Source organism: Ciconia boyciana, chromosome 12, assembly GCF_034638445.1.
Source record: "Ciconia boyciana chromosome 12, ASM3463844v1, whole genome shotgun sequence".
Taxonomy (NCBI): Eukaryota; Metazoa; Chordata; class Aves; order Ciconiiformes; family Ciconiidae; genus Ciconia; species Ciconia boyciana.
The window spans coordinates 3,321,963-3,344,191 of NC_132945.1; the positions used below are offsets into that span (position 1 = coordinate 3,321,963).

General features: G+C 43.0%; 1 protein-coding gene across 3 annotated transcripts; it reads right to left on the bottom strand.

Annotated features, from left to right (window-relative positions):
• Positions 1-43: 43 nt before the first annotated feature.
• POF1B (POF1B actin binding protein) lies at positions 44-21,648 on the bottom strand. Of its 3 annotated transcripts, XM_072877021.1 has the most exons (16): positions 21,555-21,647; positions 20,492-21,457; positions 14,375-14,413; positions 13,805-13,906; positions 11,715-11,930; positions 10,254-10,384; positions 9,144-9,171; positions 8,064-8,138; positions 5,339-5,431; positions 4,212-4,325; positions 3,886-4,038; positions 3,692-3,802; positions 2,858-2,986; positions 2,499-2,572; positions 2,028-2,142; positions 44-183 (listed from the first exon to the last, which is right to left on the bottom strand). In XM_072877021.1, the coding sequence occupies exons 2-16, from the start codon at positions 20,996-20,998 to the stop codon at positions 178-180; spliced, it is 1,893 nt and encodes a 630-aa protein (XP_072733122.1). In that variant the 5' UTR covers positions 20,999-21,457; positions 21,555-21,647; the 3' UTR covers positions 44-177. The 3 variants fall into 3 exon arrangements, with proteins under 3 accessions (XP_072733122.1, XP_072733123.1, XP_072733121.1); XM_072877020.1 differs by lacking the exon at positions 44-183 and having other exon boundaries at positions 2,007-2,142; positions 21,555-21,648; XM_072877022.1 differs by lacking the exons at positions 2,028-2,142; positions 2,499-2,572 and having other exon boundaries at positions 145-183.
• Positions 21,649-22,229: the final 581 nt, after the last annotated feature.

Sequence of the window (22,229 nt, forward strand, 5' to 3'; positions counted from 1 at the left end):
TTACAGTGAGGATGAGACAGAGTCTTCCATCATCTTCACGCTTCCATGTCCTTAATGTGTTCCCCAGCCTTTCTCACTATCAGATTGAACCTTTTTCAGATGCAAAATAGCAGAAAGTAAAGCAATTTTAGTCATGGTGAACTCCTTTGAGCAGCTCTGATGGCTTAGGGATTTCTTTCATTCCTGAAAGAAACAAGCAGCTTGTTAGAAGAAAACCTTATTTCTGTTAGTAAAACAAAACTGTCTGGTAGACAAAGCATGCCTCTTTAATTGTATGTTTATTTTCTCTACAGTGTCTCAAGTGGCCAGTGAGCCTTTCTTTCCTCCTTAGAAACACTCAGCACGTCAGGGCTCACAGGGGCCAGCACTGGCAAGGTCAAAGTTGTATCATTAAGCTGTAGATGGTTTTGCTCAGCAAGGGGCAGCTGTCAGAACCGGCATGAGTCACTGTCCCCAGTAAACCCGACACCAAGGACAATAGCTTTTTTCGTACTTAGGAAAACAACCAAGAACAGGAAGTTATCAGATGCCTCAGTAGTTAGGTATTACAAAATTTCTACCCTGAAAGTTTTCTGTAGTATAACTAGGATCCACGTTAAAAGGAACATTTAAGTGCTTTCATTTGAGTATCATGAAGGACTGAGCACGATAGCCCATCGTTGCTTGAAAGACAGCATCACGTACAGGCTACGTCCTTCCAGTACAAAGATGCCCACCCACATTGCTATCGCTACTGAATGCAGAGACAAAGATTTGGCTGACAGTACATAAACATAGAGAAAATACTTGTGAAGCTTGGAGTAAAGGTGAAATTGGCACTTGTCAAACTTGCCAAGTTTATCTTGCAGCAAAGTAATTTGTTTCAGCTGAAACTTGCACTAGTGATGGATAGAGGGCTTGGGAAACTCCAAACAGGTCTCATTTATTTAATGATACTGATCTCTTCAAATGCAGACTACTCTCCATCTTCTCCATTTTTTGTAATGGAAAGTATGACTAACTTCCCAAGTAAGCTAGGAGGGAGGGGGTTTTGGCTTTATTTTTGTAATTTCTTTATTACTGTTTAATTCCTTGACACTTCACCAGGTTGCAGTGCAACTGGATGAGTTTTATTACTGATCTCTAAAACTGCTGTTTGCCAGTGACATCTACCTTTTATTTTCTTAATCCTACTCCAGATAACACGTCCTTTTAGAACATGCCAGATGTTTACATGCCAGATGCCTTCGTCTACTCAGGCTGCTCACATAATTGTCTTTTTCTTAGTCGAGTCCCCCCACAAAGCTACTCTCTTAACACTTGTTTGCTTGTGCTGCTCTGCCATGCTCTGTCTGCTGACAGCTTCATCATTGTTCACAACACGTGGTTGTGAACTGGCCATGTTGATCCTTCTCAAGCCTTTACGTTGTACTCAGACCTGGCATCGCTACCTTGTGCCCTGCACCCATCAATAGCTTCTGCAGTCCGATTTTCTATTTTTACTTCGAATCACTCCTGAAAAAGCCACCACTCTTCTGCATTTCCTGGGTTAGTCACTGCCCTGTCTCAACGCAAGTTCCAGGGACGTGGTGCTTGCTTAGTATGTTTTAGTAATGGTTTCGAGTCATTAATACTGATGATTCAGAGGAACGCTGCCCACCCAGAACACCCTCACCTGAGAGCACAACGCAGACAAAGCTCCTGCCCAACTCACTCCCCAGTACAGACAACGATGCCGGAGGGCTGCCTTGTGCGTGAGGGCAGAGGCTGGCGTTAGAGCAACGCCACTTGTTTTGTTAAAGTAATTATGTGTCAGAGAAAACAAGGAAAGGTTATTGTATTTGTACTCCACCCATCAATTACTGCCTTCTTGCAACTGACAGTACACAGTGCCTTGACTTCAATCAGTCACTTTGCTTTTTGCAGCCAAGTTAAATTAATGCTATGGCTTTCTCTCAGATGTCAATTTTGGCTAATACTTTCTTTGAAGTTAAATTGAATGCTGAGGAATTTCAGAGACTGAATAGTCAATCTCTAGGTAAACTTACATGTTTCCATATCTCTCCAGTCCTCTCAATGACAATAGTTTCTGATTTATTGACAGGTGATGTAACCTTGTAGTCATCAGACAAGAGACCCAGAATAGGATACTGATTCCTATACCTGTATTAAAGAGAGTTGCAAACCTGTAAACTGCAGTCTGCGTGCCCGTAGCCAAATCACTAACTCTGATCTTGCCATACAGTCCTTCCAGCCATTAATCCCCAAAGGTTTTCACTAGTAACTAAAAAGCTAATACAGTCATTTAAATGTCACTTTAACATGCTGGCCACCCCTCCAATTGCTGTTACAGTGCCCAGTATTGAATCCTCCCCGGACAGGAAAACCTATCTGGACTTTCTCCCCTTTAAGCTGAACAGGCAGTATTAAAACATCTGCAGGAATAACTTGGTTAACAGAGGCTATACAACGGAAAATCAAAAGGATGTATTTTTAAGAAAGGTGAATAACTACGTTACTTCTTAGTGATGACAGTTGTTACACCAGGGGACTGACTGCCTGGTAATTTCTCATGCTTCAGTCTGAAGAGGTCCTGAGAAAACCAAAAGTAAACACTCAAATGAAATAATGTTTTCTGAAGTACTAGTTCACTGAAGTCACAACAAAATATTTGCAGAAATTCCACTCAAAGACCAGTCTGAAAGAGTCTGTCCTTCCAAAAGACTGGCAGAGGAATAGCATTCAGTTAAAAACAACCCTAACCCCAATTCCTGAACCAGGAGAGTACAAGTGACTTCCTAGTAAGTTCCCACCTACACAGAAAGTAGAGGCTTAAATATAAAAGCTCTTGGAAGAGAAATAAGTTGCATTGTTTTACCTCTTGCAGTTGTTTAATAAAAGCGTCTTTCTCCTCCAACGTCGACGTCAGTTCATGCAACCTTATTTGCAAGTCGCTGTTACTTCCTTCTCTCCTTGATATATCTTGCTGGAATTGGCACAGCTGAGACTACAGAACATATGTTAAGGAGTAGTTAGGTGTTTGGTGCTCCCTGCAGGTCGCCCTTCAGTATGTACCTAGGACTCTGGATGTATTTTTTCATTAAGTTACAAACAGTAAGATTTGAATTAGTGTGATTTAAAAAACGCTATGGACATACATACATGGACATACACAAAACCCAGTGATTTTGAAGTTAGAATGTTGAGCTGCACAACAAATTCAGAAAGTGCTAATTGATACTGGTAGAATTCGGTCCAGTTTCATGGGTTTGTAACTCGGTAAAGCTAATACATCACTGAACAAGTTGAACTGGCTTCCAGGGTGGTAAAATATTACTACAGTGCTTTAAATGAGAGACGTTTCCTATATGTAGTTTTGACTGGGACTTACCTTCGTTTTCTGTTGGGTGTCTTTTGGCTAGTTTCTTACTGTAGCAGGATGCACAAAATACCCCTTTAAGAAAAGACTGCTAATCTGATTAATCCCCAATTTCTACATCTAAAGTATTTTTTTTAAATCACAGTTTTATGTTATGTTCTACCGTATGGGTTTCTGAGCCATCATTAGCATCTATGTATAAAGTAACTGCAGAACCAAAAGATATCTAAAAAGTACATACGGTAGATCTTTCCTGTTCTTAATTTAAAAAGCAGCTGTTTCCCTGCAGTCGTACAAGGTGAGGAATACCAAGTGCCAAGTTAATCAACTTACCCTAAGACCGCGGATCTCACGATCTTTATCCTCTCTCAAGCTATTGATCATCTCTACGTAACGGCTAGAGAGTTCATCTGTGGTGGTCTGTAGCGTTGGGTTAGAGCAGGTCTACAGAAAATTAATTTTCATATGTTAATGCATCTGTATCGGTGAATAACAGCTATTGAACACGGAACAAGTGAGCCTGTTACCTGTAGTCTAAGGCTCTGGATCTCTTGCTCCAAGGCACGCTTGCAGTACTCCAGTTCCTTCAGCCGACAATCCTTTTCTCCCTCACTGAGCCGAAGAGAGAGGAGCTGTTCTTCCAGCGAGCGACACTTTGCAGTACTCTCTCTGAGTCCTTGCTGGAAAGCACACAAGTGGAATGAATGCGTGGCGTTCCTTAAGGAAGTAACAGGATCACACACGTACACAAACGTACAGCAGGCAGCAGTAACTCAGAATACTCAGAAGTCAGTATACTGGCTAGTTTTGGGCTGACTGTAATGACACTGGAAATATGTTTTTTTAGATTTACCTGCTGCTGACGATTATTCTCTCTCAGAGAAGTCAACATAGTTTCATATTCTTTTACTTGAGAATCTTTAAAAGCCAAATCCTTCTTAAGTAAGACACTGTCAGTTTCTAACTTCTGTAAGACAAAAGTGTTTAGGGTCAATAGCTGCAATTTTTCAGACTGCATTTCCCATATTCAGACTGCAACATACTGAGTAATTAGTAAGTGATGTTTTAGAACTGAGAAAAGACTCAATTTTCTTGAAACGATGGGTTTTTAACTACATGGCACACAGTTGCCCATCACTGTAGCTTTGGCTACAGCGTGGTGTGGTGTGGTAAGTGCTGCGATCCTGGATGCTGCTCTTTCAGTCTGTCCCAGAAAGACCTATTTGTAGTTATTAAACAGAAACCAACAAAAAAACCCAAAACTAAGACCACTTCAGTGCACAGACTCCTTGTTCTATGTTAAAGATGACAGTTAAAACTCCCTCTTCCCCTCCTTAAACTTTGCATTTTACACGAGAATGCTGTGACATTTCCAGTGGTGCTGAGTGGTGCTGGTGTGGGAAATGTTTCTGCTTTCCTAACAGTGATTATCTACTGTCTGTATCAGCAGCTCTAGAGCTCCAGCTTCCAAGCTGGGATGCCCGTACCCCAGAGAACCACTGGAGCTGGTAAAGCCACCAGCCCACAACAGCTTTCCCGTGAAGCGGGAAGTACGACGTTGTCTGGGGCGAATGGAACTGAGGTCTCCAGATTCCCAGAGCAGCGCTAGTAAATGGGCATTGGTGTATATGCCATGTTCATGTTAAAAGTAAAAATGCAGTTCCATACGCTTACACCAATGTAGACATACATGCATTGTATATACCAATTCAGAGCTTTAAATCTGATTTCACTCAGCAGGGTCTTTTCTTCCTTTGGAAGTACTTGGTTTTTTAGGCTTCAACAAATTGAACACTTGAAAACCACAGCTAGAAAGAAATCTAACCTCATCCGCTGTACAAGTCTTGCAAGTCCACTAATAAACCAGCCATTTCCATTAAAGCACCTGGACTTCCCAACCTAAATGTCATCAGAGCGGACTTCCTACTGACAGGTAAAACCAAGCGGACGAGGCCACAGGAACTGCACAGCACGGCTTACCCCCAAGTCGTCCTGCAAATGGCACAGCTCTTCGCGTAAATTTTTGAAAGTGGAAAGCACAAGTCTCAAAGATTTATCTGATGTCACTCTCATCTAGGAGGGGAAAAAAATGTGAATGTATACTTCTGATTAATTACTGTGCTTTGTTTACAATATGCCTGACAATAGGTAGAACAGAAAATGGCTATACAGCTGAAAGTAACTTTTACTGTTAGAACTACTGCACGTCGTTCCCTGAAGTGCCCACAGTTTCTACAGAGAAACACATTTTCATGCACTTTGTTCTGCAAACGGCATAGGTCTTTAATTACTGCCTTGTAACACAGGATAACATTTTTAAAATGGAAGGAACAAGAGAGGAAAGAACTGCATTTGTACACCAATAAAGGGAAAAATAAATGTGTTAATATTGCACAATCAGTTTTTGAGCGTTCAGAGTTTTGTGACTTACACCGATTTACTACCCTACCTGAGAAGCCACAGACGAATGAGTCATCACCTTTGAGATGTGGCAAAGCACGCTTTCAGCCCAAGGGCAAGAGAATTTAATTAAAATTTTACAAAATTTAAATTAAAAAAAGCCATACAACCAACTCCTCTCTTTAAAAGGAAAAAGATCCCAAAGATTAAAGGAGTCAACTGGATGAAAAAGAAAGGCAGCAGCGCACAACAGCCTGACGCTTCCTCTTTTTTAATGCATGTTAACAGCTGTGTATTGATTCACGTTAAAACACAAATTGTCACATTTCATGATACATTTCTAATATTTAAAAGAAGAAAAATTGACTTTGAAAGAACACACAAAATAATTCCTCAAAAAATCTTTGACCCATCTGGAAGGGCTGACTATTCTCTGCAGAAGATCTATTTTTTTTAATATCTGGACACAAATGAAGCCCTCCTGTCTGTTTCTCCTCCTCTGATACTTTCCCTTATCATTCAAATTGACAAAAGCTATCAAGATCTCCATCAACATGGTGACTAGCCCTTGTCATACTTTTTATCCCCACTGGTGCTATCATGCGACTGAGGCTTCAAAAATAACACTCCTAGTGTACCTCACCCGTTTGTTTTTTAATTGAAGTGGCATTTCAGTTTGACTTATGGTTTTGTTGGTTTTATTGTGAAATCTACTATGAGTAGATTAAAAGGAATTAAGTCAAAATCGTTGAATTTGGACTATAAAAATATAAGTAAAGCCCCACTCAGCAATTACTTAGTGCTAGAAGTTGCTAAATTCCATAGGTGCTGTGTACGTCTACAGTGAAATTCTCCATGCTTTTAGACTTGAGCCTCTGGGCATACCCAGCAGAGTCTTTTATCTGCGCAGTTTGACAGCTAGCTCAGAATCCTTCTCAGATGTAAAAACGTACCACACGTAACTGTCCGAGAGGTCTGTAGTCTGAGAGCACACTTTGTATGTATGCTGACAAAATCCAGTTCCCCAAAAGACACTTTAGCTGCATTTTTTTTAAGCACAGATGTGAGAATGTAAAACCAGCTGGACTTACAGGAAACGGGAAATACGCGTTTCAGCTCTTTCACACAGAGGTGAGCTGAACTGGCTTCCTGGGACAGTGTTCTAACATGAGGTCATGAAATACGTTGGCGTCAGTGTCCTTCTCCATTGTAAAAGGATCACAGAATAGTTCAGGTTGGAAGGGACTTGGGAGGTCACCTTGTCCAACCCTCCTGCTTAAAGCAGGATCAGCTGTGAAGTCAGACCAGGTTGCTCATTCACAACTTCATTCAAACGTATTTTTTACCAGGAAGTGACTCTAAGCTGCAGCTCCTGGGTAGGATCACCTTCCCCCTACCGCAGGGAGACCAGATCTAGACACACCTGCTAGCAGCGCAGGTTGGTTTGGATCCTGTTCTAACACACCTACATGCCCATGGTTCTGGAGTCGACAGTGGGATTCATGCTACAGCACTGTTTTTAATGTTTTATCAAAGGCAGGGGCCAATTCCAATCAGCTATCTTCAAAGGACTTCATAAAGAGGTGGAGTGTTTTTCTGAAAAACATATTGCAGAGAGTATTACAGTGCTAGGAAGGAACAAAATGAACAACCATTATCAGAACCTTGCATTCGTGTCTGATTGCCTGACAGCCAACCCCATGTGGCTGGAAAAAGCAGGTTGAGATGGTTGGGTAGCTAAAGAACAAGATCAGAAGACACAAAAGCCATTTATAAATGGAACCAAACCAGAAAGGGTTATGTTTTGTTACGGAAGGTCGTAAGCATGCCTCGGAGATCAGTGCTATGTCGCAGGTTTTTAACCAGAACATTTGTAAAAGGTGAGACCTAACATGAGCATTGTATGTAGTTGGTAATTGATTCCAAATTCAACATTCAGTAAAGCATCCACTATTTGCCTTTAGGTTTTAAAGTAAAGCATTAATATACAACACAAACAAATAAAAAGATGAAAGATGTGTGTTCTCCTGTAGCTGGTCAAAAGCCAAGATGGTTTCCAGTGAAACTGCAAGAAAGCACCAGTAAAGCTCAGTTTACAATGCACAAGTAGTCTGTGGAACCAACTGCCACAACACGTCACTTGGAGCCATCTGTGTGATTCCATACCCTTTACACTAGAAAAAATGGAATAAGCAGAACAGAGAGTGAAGTATGTTATGTGCAAAATCCCTAGTATGTGTAAGCCAGCTTCCACTGTTCACGTTACTGTAGGCTTCCACACACCCCCTCCACCCCACTCATGTACCTGGAGGAGATAACGAATCTGCTGCTTTGTTGCCTCAGACAGTCCTTTAGGAATTAAATCTTCAATATCTTCAGTCTAAGCAAAGAAGGGAGGAAAGGGGAGACGTCTTGATTAAGAATTTTGCCTGGTAGATCATAATGTGGTTTCTTCATTAATTACATGGGTCTACTATGAAAAACATGTTTAGTACAAGGCAAGTAAGAAGGAAAATAGATCAAAGTGTACCCAGAAAATTTCCAAAGTCTTATATATGTGTGGCATATAAAAACTGAGATGAAGTGATACATGAAGCATATATTCAAATCATTAGGTTTAACATTTATTTTAAAAGCAGTATTCAAAACAATCCTCTCTCAAGAAAGTAACAGCTGATGCTCAAACGGAACTCCCAGCAGTTTATGATAGGAGCAAATCTCGTGTTTCTAAACAAAGAACAGACCGTCAATAAACTAAGGATGACCAAAGTCTCACAGGAGATACTGCCAGTGTTACATGGCATTGCTTCATGTAATTTAATCCTGGACAAATATTTCTGCCATATACACAATGCCTTTAAAAATAACAGAGGTGCCGATGATTCTACCATGGCCCGATTCACAAAAGCAAGCTCTCTGTAGACGTAGGAAGTCTGTTCTGTCAGCTTGCATTCCTCTCCTTTCTGTGAGAGGCAGCGCTCTTCACTTGCAGTGCACGGCAGCACACATTGCTGAACAGCAGCTTTATTGGCAAGAGTGAGAGATCCTTTGCAAAAAACGCAGAGTGAAAATACATGTAGCTGTGTACGTTTGTTTTACAATGCAACCACTATTGGCACAACAGGAAAGACTTTCAAAATTTGACTCTCATACTGGAATAATGCAAATTATTAAAGTTTCCTTTCAATATTATCACATTTGCAAATACATGCCTCGCAGTAGGTTTCAGGCTCTGAATGTTATTAACAAGCAGGAATCATTAACTAACAAAGACCAGCATCCTTCATTTAAACTGGCTTAGCTTAATTTGCCTGAAGAGCCACACCACTGCTATTAGCACTACATGTCAGGGAAACACCTTGCTAAGAGCGTGCCTGATGCTTACCTGAGACGTCAATTCAATGTCATGGTTCCTGTAAAACAGACAAAATCCAAGGGACCAATTAACAGAAAGCTTCTTAAGAACTTTAAGAATTCATGCCCATATTCACAACTATAAAAAGATTGTCTTTAAAATATAGAGCAAGGAAAGTTCTTAATCTGATAAAAAGCTGTTACCTTCCTTTTAAGGTGCTAGGCAACACGAGTTGTTAAATGTGACTCTGTGTAGAAATATCTGAGGAGACTGGAACACTAATAGCAGGACAGTTCACACGGGCTAACTATCTCCATTTCTTTTGGGCAGTATCCCCAGTTATGTTTGGTTAACCCAATTACATTCTTAATTGGCTGGGTAATGGTTTACCCAGAACTATGCTGCAATGTACTGACATGCCTGAAGTGTTTACTTAGCAGCGTCAGGGTTTTTGTGACGCTTAAATTCCACTTTTCCCCTGCTATGGGACCACTTTTCTTATTTCAGTTAACTTGGAAAGCACCAAACGAGACTGGGAGTGAGGGGGGAGAATTAAGCGACAGTGACGGTGAGGGAAGGGTAAGAACATTGTGAAGACTCGGATTACCGGCTGCTGTGATTCCGCCTTTCTTTTCAAAGGCAATCTGTAGGGCTCTGCAGAATACCTGCTTAACATTAATTTGCATGTAGATACTGAGCTTTATGCCTTATGGTGGCCATCTTAACCCATGACAGAACATAATACCATGACAGAACAAAGGAAATGGCAGCTTGGACATTTGTGTTGTTTCTTTCTTCAGGACATAATAACAGAATTGTATCATTAAATATATGTCAGAGCATGCTGTAAGTATATTCTCTGCTCTATGTGCAAACAGGCATGGGATACGTAATTCTTACTGTGTATTAGTCTAAACAATTTGAAAAAGCATCAAAGTCAGTAAATTTACTTGGCTTACAGCATTTCTATGTCCTCAGTTACTCAGCAAATTAGATTAATGTGTAAAATACACAGTCAATTCTAGTTGTCGGAGGGGAAAAAAAAAATCCAACTTGCAAACAATACCGTCCTCTCAACTGTGCAATGCTAGGATTTCTGGAACACCAAAATGATAGAACAGGTATAATGAATGCCAATACCTTCCACCTATCTTTTCCACATGCTGTAGTAAACAACTGTACAAGTCATTGGTCTTGCGGTTCAGTTCAGCAAGGAGCTCACCAAAGTAGCGGCAGTCCAGCTGGTCATTATTTTCCTGAGAGCAACCCACCTAGGAGAAGATAAGCAAGAAGATCATAATTGAGTTCCCTTCTTTGGGATGAAAGCTGAACATGAAAACGCTACAAGTATGATGGATTTGGTTTTGTCTGCTCTTACTAATTTGCAATTTGTTTACACTGTTCTTTTCCTTGGTATTGAGTTCTCCCTGTATTCTGTTTTTTTGGCAAACTATACAGTAATAAATGACTTCCTTTACAACAACAAGAAATACGCAAAGTATTCTCTCCTACGGCAATATAATCATCATTATTCTAAAATAGAAAGTGTTGGGAATTAGGAAATCTTATTAATAGACGCGTTTCCATAGCTGTAGTGGATAAAACGCCTGTGGGCAGCACCCAGATAAAACCAGCTGGGTGCAAGATTCCCCACCGCAAAAACGGTATTTGTATTGCCACAGTTCAAATGTTTACATGTGTGAACAATAAAAGAATTTCAACAGCAACCCGAACTGAGTGTACCTGCGTTGGTTTATGGGAGTATCTGGCTATAGAAGATTCCACGTAGCTCTAACACTAAGGTCACCAAGTATGTTTGTCTTGCCACCTATACGTCGAATAGATGCACAGGAGGACTGCTGTGCTCCCTCCCACAACTGAAATAATAGTATACATGCATAGCAAGCCTCCTGCAGCCCTTAGAAACTCCAGAACTTGCAACCTGCTGTAAAATGAAGGGCAAAGGAAGCTAGTTTTGTGCTTCCAGTGAATCTGTGTCAAACACGTCTACCTCAGATTGAAATATATTTGAAATCCTTATTGATCTGTTTAGGTAGAAAGCAATCCTGAATTGATGTATGTCCAGTTTATAAAGTAATGTATCTTTTCTCCAAAACTAGAGGCATCTTTTGTTGTACTACTCAATCTTTCATTGTACAGACTGACAGATGAAACCTGACTCAATCAATGGGTAACACTTTGAGATAAAGAAAAAAACCAAACAAACCAGCAAGACTTAACACACTTAAAGGACAACAGAACGATGATCAGTCAGTACAATTAAGCACAGGTCTAGCCAACAAGAAATAGGGTACAACACCTAAAACTTCCTTTTTTTTCCCTTAACAGCATGCAACAAAGTCTTGGGCAGTTCTAGACAATGTCTGCAATCACAGCATGCGAAGAAGTTACCTGCAACAGACACACAAACTCTGATGTTTACTTACAACGGGTGTATGGTGCTTAATGACCCTACTATGAGTTTGAACAAAAACTTTCGAGATTGGGGATTAGCGATTTTATGTATCTGTAAACTTTTGTACTCTGCATACAAAAAAAACTGCATTGTGAATAGTAAAACATTCAGCAAATGATTCTTACCGGTTCACACGTTTGAACTGTTACCCTCCTCACTGTATTTCCTCCGCAGTCATCACTCACAGAGACTGGAATTATTTCACAGGGGCTACCGGTCTGTGTCTGCTGGCACTGGTGAGTGAGCTGGGACTGCTCCGAGTGCTGGCAGGGCTGGACAACATGGCACTGATCGGCTTGCTGGGGAACCTGACATTGGTGGGAAAATTGATACTGCTTCTCCTAGAAAGAAGAATGAACTTTTTTAAGCTGCTGGACACTTCTTAATGAGATGGAAGCTTACTATGAATATATAAATTAATGAAATGTGGTTTTGCATGGAAAGACTGATGACAGTTTCAGATATTTTAAGAATCCTAATAAAATGGCTTTTTTTTCCTAATTGAACATGAGTTTGCCTCACACTTTCATACTTCAAGGTTGTAATTCCCAAATTTTAATAGCTGCAAATGAAAAGCACAGAAGATACACCTTTCCTAACCGAGCTGTACCTTTCATTATGTTGTTACTCTTAACATACTCGGGCAACAGGGACCTCTGTTATTTAATTTTAAACACATACATATCCTGTTTCATTAAGTATTTTAGAGATAAAAAAAGAGCTCCAGTTGAACTGAGTTTTTGTTACTTCAGTTAGAAAAAAATTTAGTACAGGAAATGGCTCAAGACATTTTCCTCTGTAAATGCTTTCAGCAATTCCACATTCAGAGTGTACGCTACGTAAGGGACACGGACGCGTGTCTTGTTTTTATTACCAAGAACAGTGCTGTTTACAAAACCAGCCCCCAAAACAATAAACTAGAAACTAGTTTATGTTCCAGTTAAAACACTGAAAGCTACAGATTTCAGCAAACTTAATTGTTTCCCTAGATCATGGCTTTTACAAGTTTACTTCAAAAAAATATGTATTTTGTGTTCTATGTAGAAGTATATAAATGCACATCCTAGGCTTAATTTTGACTTAAAATTCACAATACAGTTATATTTAAAAGGTTGAACCGACGCCTTAATTCTGCACCAAAATCAGAACACAGAGACTACACTACATCTGCATTACAGTGGCACAAGAGGAGCAGAGTGAGGACCCAATGCTGACAGTCTGTGTATCTGAGGAGGTTCTACATCGGGTTTTGAACAGGCTACACACCCATTAGCAGTCGTAGCACGCGGGGTGCACTCTTTGAACAGATTCTGATTTCACCTGAAAGAAATCTAGTTTGCATGGTCCAAGACCACGGTGCAGTGTAAACCAAAGAGCGGTATGTAGTAGGAGACTGGGAAATTTTCTTCAAAATTACACTCCTGATTTGATGTAAATTTAGATATACCCTGGGTAACAAAAGCAGAAGTAGAAATACAGTTTCCAGGACTAGACTCCACACTTTATTATTCTGTGGGAAGAAATAAGCTATTATCCATCATTAGCTCAAATTTTTTTGCTTTTCACTTTAGGGTATGGATATCACACCTAATTTATCTATCTAAAATTCAGAATGGAATGAAAACTTCAGTTAAAAAACAAACAAAAAACCCAAACAGATAAGATTAATCACTCTGAAAAAGCTTTAATTTCAAAATTTCTCCTGTTGAAAATAACAGTATTTCAGAGCAATAAAAAAGGAAATAATATTTTTGCTATTGACAAAACACCAACTCTAAGACGAAATCTCAGACAGCTTTACCAAATATATTTTTTCAAGAATGAGTAAAAAAAAAAAAGAAAAATTAAAGCTAAAATTTGTCTTTTCTTTTTGTGTAAAAATCTGCATTGGTTATTCTGTTGTGGAGCTACTGCAAGAAACTAATTCTCAGTCAGTATTCAGACAAAGACTGACAGTGCTAGAGATAGAACAGCGGTTTTCATTATTAGCCTGAAATAATAAATTCCTCATAAAAATATAGCAAACCTTCCAACTTCTGCTCTCTTTACATACAGAAATTGTTTCATTTACTTTAAAAATGTGTCCTATACCTCAACAAGGCAATTCTCAGGTTGGTAGTAGTTCCCAAGAACAAAAAAACCCACCCAGGAACATTACTTTTCTGCTACCATCTCAGTTTTCTTTTGCAATAGATAATACAAACAATCAACTTACTTGGTGCGGATTTAATAGCTCATATTTTCTTATTGTCTTTTCATAGATGACGTTATTTCCAGGACAGAAATTCCCCCCTCTAAAAAATGGGGATAATGGCTCCTGTAAAACATTTTAATAAAAACATTCATAAATGTTGCCAAACAGCAAATTCAGATTTGGTGTAATTTTGACTAAATATGTAATTTGAAGACACAAACACTTTGAGATAGTTCTTTAATATATGTACATTTGAGTCTATGTCCATTTGGAAACAAAGTGACTGTTCTTCCATTGAGACACCATTTGAAATAAGCACAGTAGAAACAGTTAGAAATTCATTTCCGCTAATGATGCTACTGAAGCATATTAACAGAGACTTAACTGCTGAGAGGTGGGAAGCCTGACAGGCGAGTCTGTAGTTTTTTTAATCCCTAATAATTTCATCTCTCACAATCAGAGGTACGGACCATGTGATTTCAAAATATTTAGCATCCCCTGATGGAGGTAGCTGAGCACTTTACCAAATTGGGATAATTACGGGAGGAAGAGTTACGCAAGTAGAACCCCAGCACTAAACAGTTTTCCTACCTGATCAGGATTCTCAATAATAATCCTTCGAACAGTGCCCTGCAAGGAAGAAAATCAGTAATGTTTCAGTGATTACTGCACTTTAATCTCTAAAACCTTTTGTACTTAGAGCTCAGGCTTACACGGATTCCTTAGTATGGTCATCAGCTATAAACATATTGAGATCCACTGGCCAAAATCACCTAGAAGTGTTTTAAAGCCAGGGCCTTTCCGCCCCAAATGAAATAACCCATATATGGTGTGGCAGTACGCAATCTGGACTCTCAGTTTTAAGAGTTTGTATTTTCTTGGTCACCTCTTTGCAGGTCTGAGGGAATTAGTCCCTATTTTCTGTAAGTGCCAACAGAATAGGAAACAAATCAAAGCTGACATACTGGACTAGGTCTTCAAGGATCACATCTCCCCGTTCCACAGACACTGTCTTTTACTTACGGTCTTTCATGTTACATATTAAGGTCAGCTGCTGTAAAGGGATGTACATCTAAAACACTTTTTGTTTCACCAAGGGAAGAAAATTTGTATTTTGCTTAAACACCGAAATGAAAGGGGCAGAGGAACTGCCAACAAACCACATCAGGTCACTATCCAATGCACCAAGCAGAGGCACTTGTTTCAAAAAGTGGGCACAAAACTCTGTAATTGACACCTATGAAAAAGATGCCCACATGGAACATCTGCACACTCTTGAATGAAAAATGAAATATGCCTTTTTAAACTACAGAAATCCTTAAGTGGCAGCAGCTTTGTTCATTTTCAAAGAGATTCTTTCACTTTTTTCCCCAGCACTGCCTACAAGCAATTGCAGACACTGTCTTCCATTTTGTAGACCACGACCAGTTATAACAAATTGTATACACTGCTTGAAGCCTCCACATCCAGTTCTTTATCCAAGTAAGCAGAATTCCCACTGAATCTAATCTAAGGACTGGGCAATTTGTTAGTTTACAGCATACTATTTATTCTTCCTCACAGTACAAACTTCCAGTTTTCATAATAAATCACTTCTTCCCTTAACCCGTGGGCAGTGCTTGGGAAGCTTATATTGCTGCAGTTCCGTCTCAGAGACGTTCTTAACTGGGTAAGAGCAGCTCTGAAGTAGGTCAGATTTCCAGCTGTGAACCGTTGCATAAGTTTAGGAAGCCTGAAGCGGTTTTCCTAATCTCCCAAGAGTGAATCATAACAGCACCAGGAAAGAGAAATCAAAGTAGAAAAGAAACTGTTTTAGTAGCAATCTTAATAATTAAGAAATCTCAAAATTATAACTGCTGCAGAAAACTTAGAAAGCTGCTTACTCCTCCACCCACATGCCAAGTACTTGAGGCAGGTCCGTCAAGGAAGGGAACCCACTGACGCTCACAGACTCTCTGTAGTGGGACATAACACCGAAAAGAGACAATATGGAGGTCTAGAACATACAGCCCAATTCCTCCATCACTCTGACACCTACAGAATTTGAACTAAAAAGTAAAATACTTAAAAAATGAATGCCCACTGGTACTTCCTTCACACCAGTTTCACAGCAGGCAGAGCCCTGACGCCCAGTACCTCCTCTGACCCAGGCGAGGCAGCTCCGAGCTTCGCACTGAGCCTCACACCACTGGTTCTGTCCGTCCTGGAGCACTCCGGTGCTATGGCAATACAAGTACCATGGGAGAGCAGTAATTGTTCTTACTCAGAGCTGACTACCATTGTATGGCACATGAAAACAAGACGAGCATTGTCCATGAAATTAAAAGGGACATTTTCAATTTACTGAAAAGTTGGACAAACCTGCCTGAACTAAATCATGCTGCCACAGGGCTGTGGAATACGTAAGTCACACTGTCTAGTTTAGAAAGGGTAACATGTAAAATTATTTTATCTAGTTACCTATGTGTTCTCAGAGGAATACATTCAGAACTGAGAAGACTAGAGCATTTTAAGTTGAAATATACTTTTATAATATTCAAAAGGATGGTCTAATCATATGTGGAATATTATACAGAACCTAAGAATGTTTTGCTTGGATAAAATTATGCTTATTTTTAAGATACCCAAACTCTTTCATTTCCAAAGAACTTTGATGCAGATACATTTCCCTCGCTCCATCACAAACACGGATTTGCCTGCCCTCCCTCCCATACCAGCCAAGCAGGCTGGACTTGCACGGGCTGGGAGGGGACCGAGAAGCCAGAAACCCTGTAACTCTGTGCCTGAACCACCCACACATAGTTCCTTGCTCTGCCCAAGGAGCTGCCTTCCCCAAGGCCTCTGGAGCGGTTCCCTCGGCAGCACGAGTGTGCTGCAGGAGGTACGCTGCGATGGAAGGCAACCTCGGGTTATTACAGATTGTTCCATCATTCCCAAGGGGCATAGCCCAGGCTCCTCTCTGTGATCTCCTACAATGCTTCAGAGATGCAACACTTTGTAACTGGGAGAAGGAAGGGGAGGGTGGGATTTTAACGGGGAGACCCCAGTGCTGTTGTGGATTTCAGTGGCATGACTGGGTTTGGGATTTGTAAGGACGTGATCAGTAGTTCTGGGTCTACGTTTATAAGGATAACTTCAAAAGGTATATGCTAAAACTTTCATAATTATTTTTGCTAGTCTTTAAGATCTTGAAATAAGATTTTAAAATTTTAAAATAAGCATTTGATAGATTTATCCAGTACAAATTTTATGAAAAACAAATCAGTACACTAACTTTTACTTCAATGAATTTCCCTTAGCTTCAGACAAACCAGCGATTAAGGTGAGAATTTCAACTATATCAAAACCTTTTATCCATAACATATTGTCTTGTTAATTACAAGCAATCCAGTCATCTAATCAGAATTTATGAGTTACATTTGGCAGCTGAAATACAGAAATGGCAGGCTATGTTTGAGGGCTGTTTAAACAATACAGACAAATCTTACAAGCTGGTTAATATTATACTATTTTCACAACAGGAGGCGAGAGCCTTGAGCACTTCACAGAACCCAGCCCAGCCATGAAAAGATCTTACTCACAACATTTCTCACATGGATAGACAACTCCTACAAAGGCTGTCAGGATTTTGCTCTGTGCGCTGACAGCAGACATCTTGTGTGTGCCATTTTGTATGTTATTTTTTCATGACCACAGTGAAAGGGTTCATACGTGTAAGCTATACTGGAAGAGAATTTATTCTAAACAACATTCTTCCTTGAGATCAAGCAGACAAGAGCAAAATTTGCTGTGAATTACTCTGGATGAAGCTTGTCATGGCTGGGAGTAGCATTTGGCTTCTACATCAAACATAAAACAAAGTTAGACGAAAAAGGTAAAGAAAACAGAATCCTGAACCACAAAAAAAAATACAATCATGTGTACTATATGCACACACCAGTTTCAAATTTTCCCTTCCTCTAGCTTATTAAAAACGTATATAAACACAACAGAACACACCAACCATGTGACTAAATAATAAGACAGTGTATCAACAGCGATGTAGACGTTCGTTATCATTAATCTACAAAAGCTCTGCAGAAGTCAATTAAATGTTGCTCAAAGATAGGCCTTTGCCTTATCAACAGTAAGAAGCTTAAACCACAGCTCTAGGCTGCCATTAACTGAAAATTCTAGTGTTAAAACATCTATGCAAGTTCGGTATCGTTACATTATGCAGTTTATGTAGCTATATGTGATCTGCTCAAAGGGCAACTAATCAAAAAGAGAATTGCACTTCTTCACGTTGCAGCTCTTTGGAAACTTCCTACACTCTTCCCAGCACTTCTTTCGACAACTCCCATTCAGCACCAAGTATGCAATTTCTGTCTGCTCCCAGCTGACCTCCTTGTTTGTAAACCGTTTTCTTCTTTAATAACTTCCTAATAATCTTTATTAAGCACCTTCGCTCTCCACCATTAAAACTGCAACACACACAAAGCCTGATTTGAACTACACCCTCTTTTGTCTTTAAAGTCTAATCCAGCAAAACACTTTAGCACAAAATTATTTTTCATCAGCACAACTTAATGGATTCGGTGACTAAAACAGATGTTGAAAATTAAACATACTTCGTACAGCAGAGACAGCATTTGAGCCTACAATCAAATTATTCACGTACTTATCTGAGCAGAGGAAGCCTGGGACTGCGGTATTTATTCTAATGAATACTTAATTAATTGAACGCATTTCAGACTATCATCGAGCCTAGTTGAGCAGATCACTTATCTGGGAGGTGAGAGACCAGTGTTTACACTCCTGCCCCACATCTTGCAAAAGAGGGATTAACAGCTTTGATAGAGCAGGAATGTGCCCGTCACATCCAAGTCATACAAAACTATTAGTGAAGCGGCTCACTGTCCAGAATTTACAGAAGCCATCCTGCAGAGGATGGCAGCCCTTAAACAACGCAAATACGGCTTTGAAAGGTGATCAGATTTCATATTGGTCTTAATCTCTATTATTTTTCATAGTTAATTATTTTTATACCGCAGGAAAGAAAATCAAATAAGAGTTCAACTTGAAACAAATAAACATTCCCATATTGAAGATACCAATCCTGATCAATATTCACGTCAGTCTGAAGTCTAAGAGAAAAAAACGGTTTAAGAATAAATTCTGATCTCCTTTTCAGTTTTATAGTCAAAGCTGTTCTTAAGCCATTGGTTTCCAGTTTTGTTTTTAAGATTTAGCTAAGGTATTAATCGCATATGTTAAAATTATACTAAATTCCATCAACTCCTTCAAGCCATTCCCTGAATACACACACAGCAGCAAACCTGCTCAACTACATTGTGAAGGCCTTTAAAGCAAAGCTAAATGAACTCCATTACTTCCCTACCTGTTTAGTTGCACACGTTATTAGCATCATCGATTTAAACAGAACTATTAAGCACACACACCTTATATTATATTTACATGAGTAGCAGCAAGTAAGCAGAAAACTGCTCCTGTGCACATCCCGCCCGTGGGAAGGGGAGCACCCGGCCCCCGCTCGGGTTGGACTTTTACCGTTCCATTGACGGTAAAAGGGCAAAAATACTGCCCAGAATAAGGTATTCAGAAGTTCAAGTTTAAAAAAAATGCAAATTGGAGTGGCCAAACAGGACACAAATATGGGATTGACCGATCCATTCAAAGTCAAATGAAAAGGAGAAACGTAAAGGGAAGTTCATTTGAAGAGTTCTAGATTAAAGCGGGTTACTGAGGTACGAAGCTCTCCTTACCCGACCGAGACAGGAGTTACTTCGTTAGCTGCCCTTTCCACGCAGAGATCTTTCCCGCCCTTCTCTGCACGGCGCCATGAGCGCGGCGGGCAGGCGCTGCCGGGGCGGGCGGTAAGGCCTGCGGAGGGCCGCCCGCCCCGCAGCCTGCCCTCCCTCCCGCGGGCGCGCAGCCCATCCACCACTGAACGAGTAAATAAATTACGGGTTTGGGGTATACACGCTGCCAAAGGAAAAGCCCCAGCGTGGTTTAAAGACGACCTGTTCCGCTCCCGGGAGCCCGCGGGAAGCGGCGGGGCCGGGCCCGGGCCCCTCAGGGCAGCCGCGGGACGGCGAGCGGCCCAGGCCGGCCCTCCCGCCCACAGCCCCCCGCTCCGGCGGGCCGCTCCCCGGGGCCTCCTGAGACGGAAGAGCCGTGTTTTTTCCAAGACGGGTGTTTTGTGGAAGGGCCGAGTGTTTTTAAAGGCCGTCAGGGGCACGGACGGGTCTCTCCGCTCAAACTGAGGCGAAACGATTTTTTCGAAGGAAAACCCCCGGGCACACACAGGGCGGGTTGTGAACGGCTCGGCCGGGCCCGCCCCCGCGGCAGGCTGCGGACCGGGGCTCTCCGCAGCGCCCGGCCTCGCTCCCCCCCGGCGGGAAACCCGTCCCGACCCTCCTCTCCAACGGGCATGACCTACAGGAGGCCCGCAGCCTTGCCGCCGTCCCCGGCGGCACAAGGGCGTCTGGCTCACGGCCCGGCGCCGCCTTTGCACCCGGGGCAGCCTTTGGCTTCGACGCCGCCTCAGCCCGGGCGGGAACGGGGCACCGCGGCGGGCAGGGCCGCGGGGCGGCCGGGCGGGCAGGTGCGCCAGCGGCGGCGCAGCCCAGAGCAGGCGGCGGGGAGCAGCGCCCGGGGAGGGAGGGCGCGGAGGGCAGGAGACCCGGCGGCCGCGCCCCGCCGTACCTGTTGCGGCGGGTCGCAGCCGGAGATGACTTGCTGGTAGCCATGCGAGCACTCCAGCGGCGAGGCCGCCCGGGAGGAGCAGGACGTGCTCACCCGCCGGCAGCCGGGGCCGTAGGTCCGCACCCGGTCGTAGGCCACGCTGCTTTCCTGCTGCTGGTGGGGCGCGGGCTCGAAGCAGGGCAGGGGCCGCGGCGGCGGCTCCGGGCAGGGCGGCGGCTCCGGGCAGGGCGGCGGCTCCCGGCACGGCGGGCGCCGCGGCGGCGGCGGGGACTCCGGCCAGGGTGGCGGCTCCCGGCAGGGCAGGGGCCGGGGCAGCGGCTCCGGGCAGGGCGGGGGCTCGCGGCAGGGCAGGGGCCGGGGCAGCGGCTCCGGGCAGGACACGGGCCGCCGGCCGGCGGGGAGCGTGCTGTAGTGCTGCTGGCGCCGGTAGTAGTGGTGCTGCTGCTGCTGCTGCTGGAGGTGCGGGGGCAGCGTGAGGGGCTGCAGCTGCTGCTGGCCCCCGTACATCCCGGCCGCGCTCAGGGACCGCCGGCTCCAGGGGGAGCGGGGCGGCAAACGCAGGAAGAAGCCGGGGCAGGGCGGCGATTAGTACTTGCGAGAGAGCCGCGCCTAGGGCGGGTCACACCTTGGGGTGGCAGAGCCCCGCGGCCGCCTCCCCCTCTCCGGGCAGGCGGCCAGCCGGCAGCGAGCCCGCCGCTACCAGCGCCCGGGAGCGGCCGGGGCGCAGGGGGCAGCCGGGGTCGGCAGCCGCCGCTGCCGCCGGCAGGAGGGCGCAGCAGGGGCGCGACATGGCAGACCGGCGGCAGCCCGGACCCCGCGGGGTCGTGGCAGACGTCCCGGGCTTGCTTTGGAGCAGATTCGCCTTCCTGGCTCGCCTCCGGGTCCTGCCGTGGCAAAGGACTTCTCGGAGTAGCAGACACCGCCCTCGGTTCCAGGCTTCTGCAACAGCACCGTAATGAAACCTCGCTAATGGAGAAAGTGGAGAAAAACAAAGCATCGTGCCGTTTAATAAAGCCTTTTGTTACTAATCTGTTTACAGCGTGTGTAGGGGGAGCGTACGTACACGGTTATCTGCTACGCGGTTACATGACTCGAACGCTTTCGGCAGGGGGTTACGAACTTCCCTGCAGAGCACACTGCATCTGCAGGAGCCATCGCCTTCTCCCCCGCGCAGCAAACTCTGCCCGTAGCAGCAGCTGTCTGGGAAATGAGTATGTTCTCTAAATTGTATGCATTCCTGCATCTGCACCGCCGAGGAGAGGCAGCCTTAGATAACCGGACTGACCGTTACAGGGGGACTACAACACGGCCCTTATCTGTAAAGGATGGAATTAGTTACTTATCCAAAATCTCACTCCGTAGAGAAGAATGTGAACTCGAGTTAGTTTCTCAATCCAGCATATTTTGGTTTGGGTTCCTTTGCCTGCGTCAGGCAAGCCCTAACTGAGAAGTTAACTTTGTTCTGCAAGGTAATGTAGCAATAACATAATTGTAGAATCTTGTGTAACAAATATCCTTAATAATAAGCCTTAGATTCTTAGTTTTGTCAATTTGTTTCCCCTACATGTTTACTGTGCTTTCAGGTCACACAGTACAGTCACACAGAACAAAAAATAGTTTGTACAGTACCATGTTATGGCAAAACACCTTTGACGTAACAGAGCAATACCGGCTGTATTATTCTCCATGGCGTTACATTGGCCACTCACCGAAAGCTCTGTCTCAGAAATTAAAAAGT

Coding starts and splice junctions, on each gene's coding strand:
- POF1B (XM_072877020.1), bottom strand. CDS start 20,998: ATGTACGGGGGCCAGCAGCAGCTGCAGCCCCTCACGCTGCCCCCGCAC. Junction 14,414..20,491: donor GCTGCGACCCGCCGCAACAG/GTACGGCGGGGC, acceptor TCTTCCTTGCAG/GGCACTGTTCGAAGGATTAT. Junction 13,907..14,374: donor TTATTGAGAATCCTGATCAG/GTAGGAAAACTG, acceptor AATGTTTTACAG/GAGCCATTATCCCCATTTTT.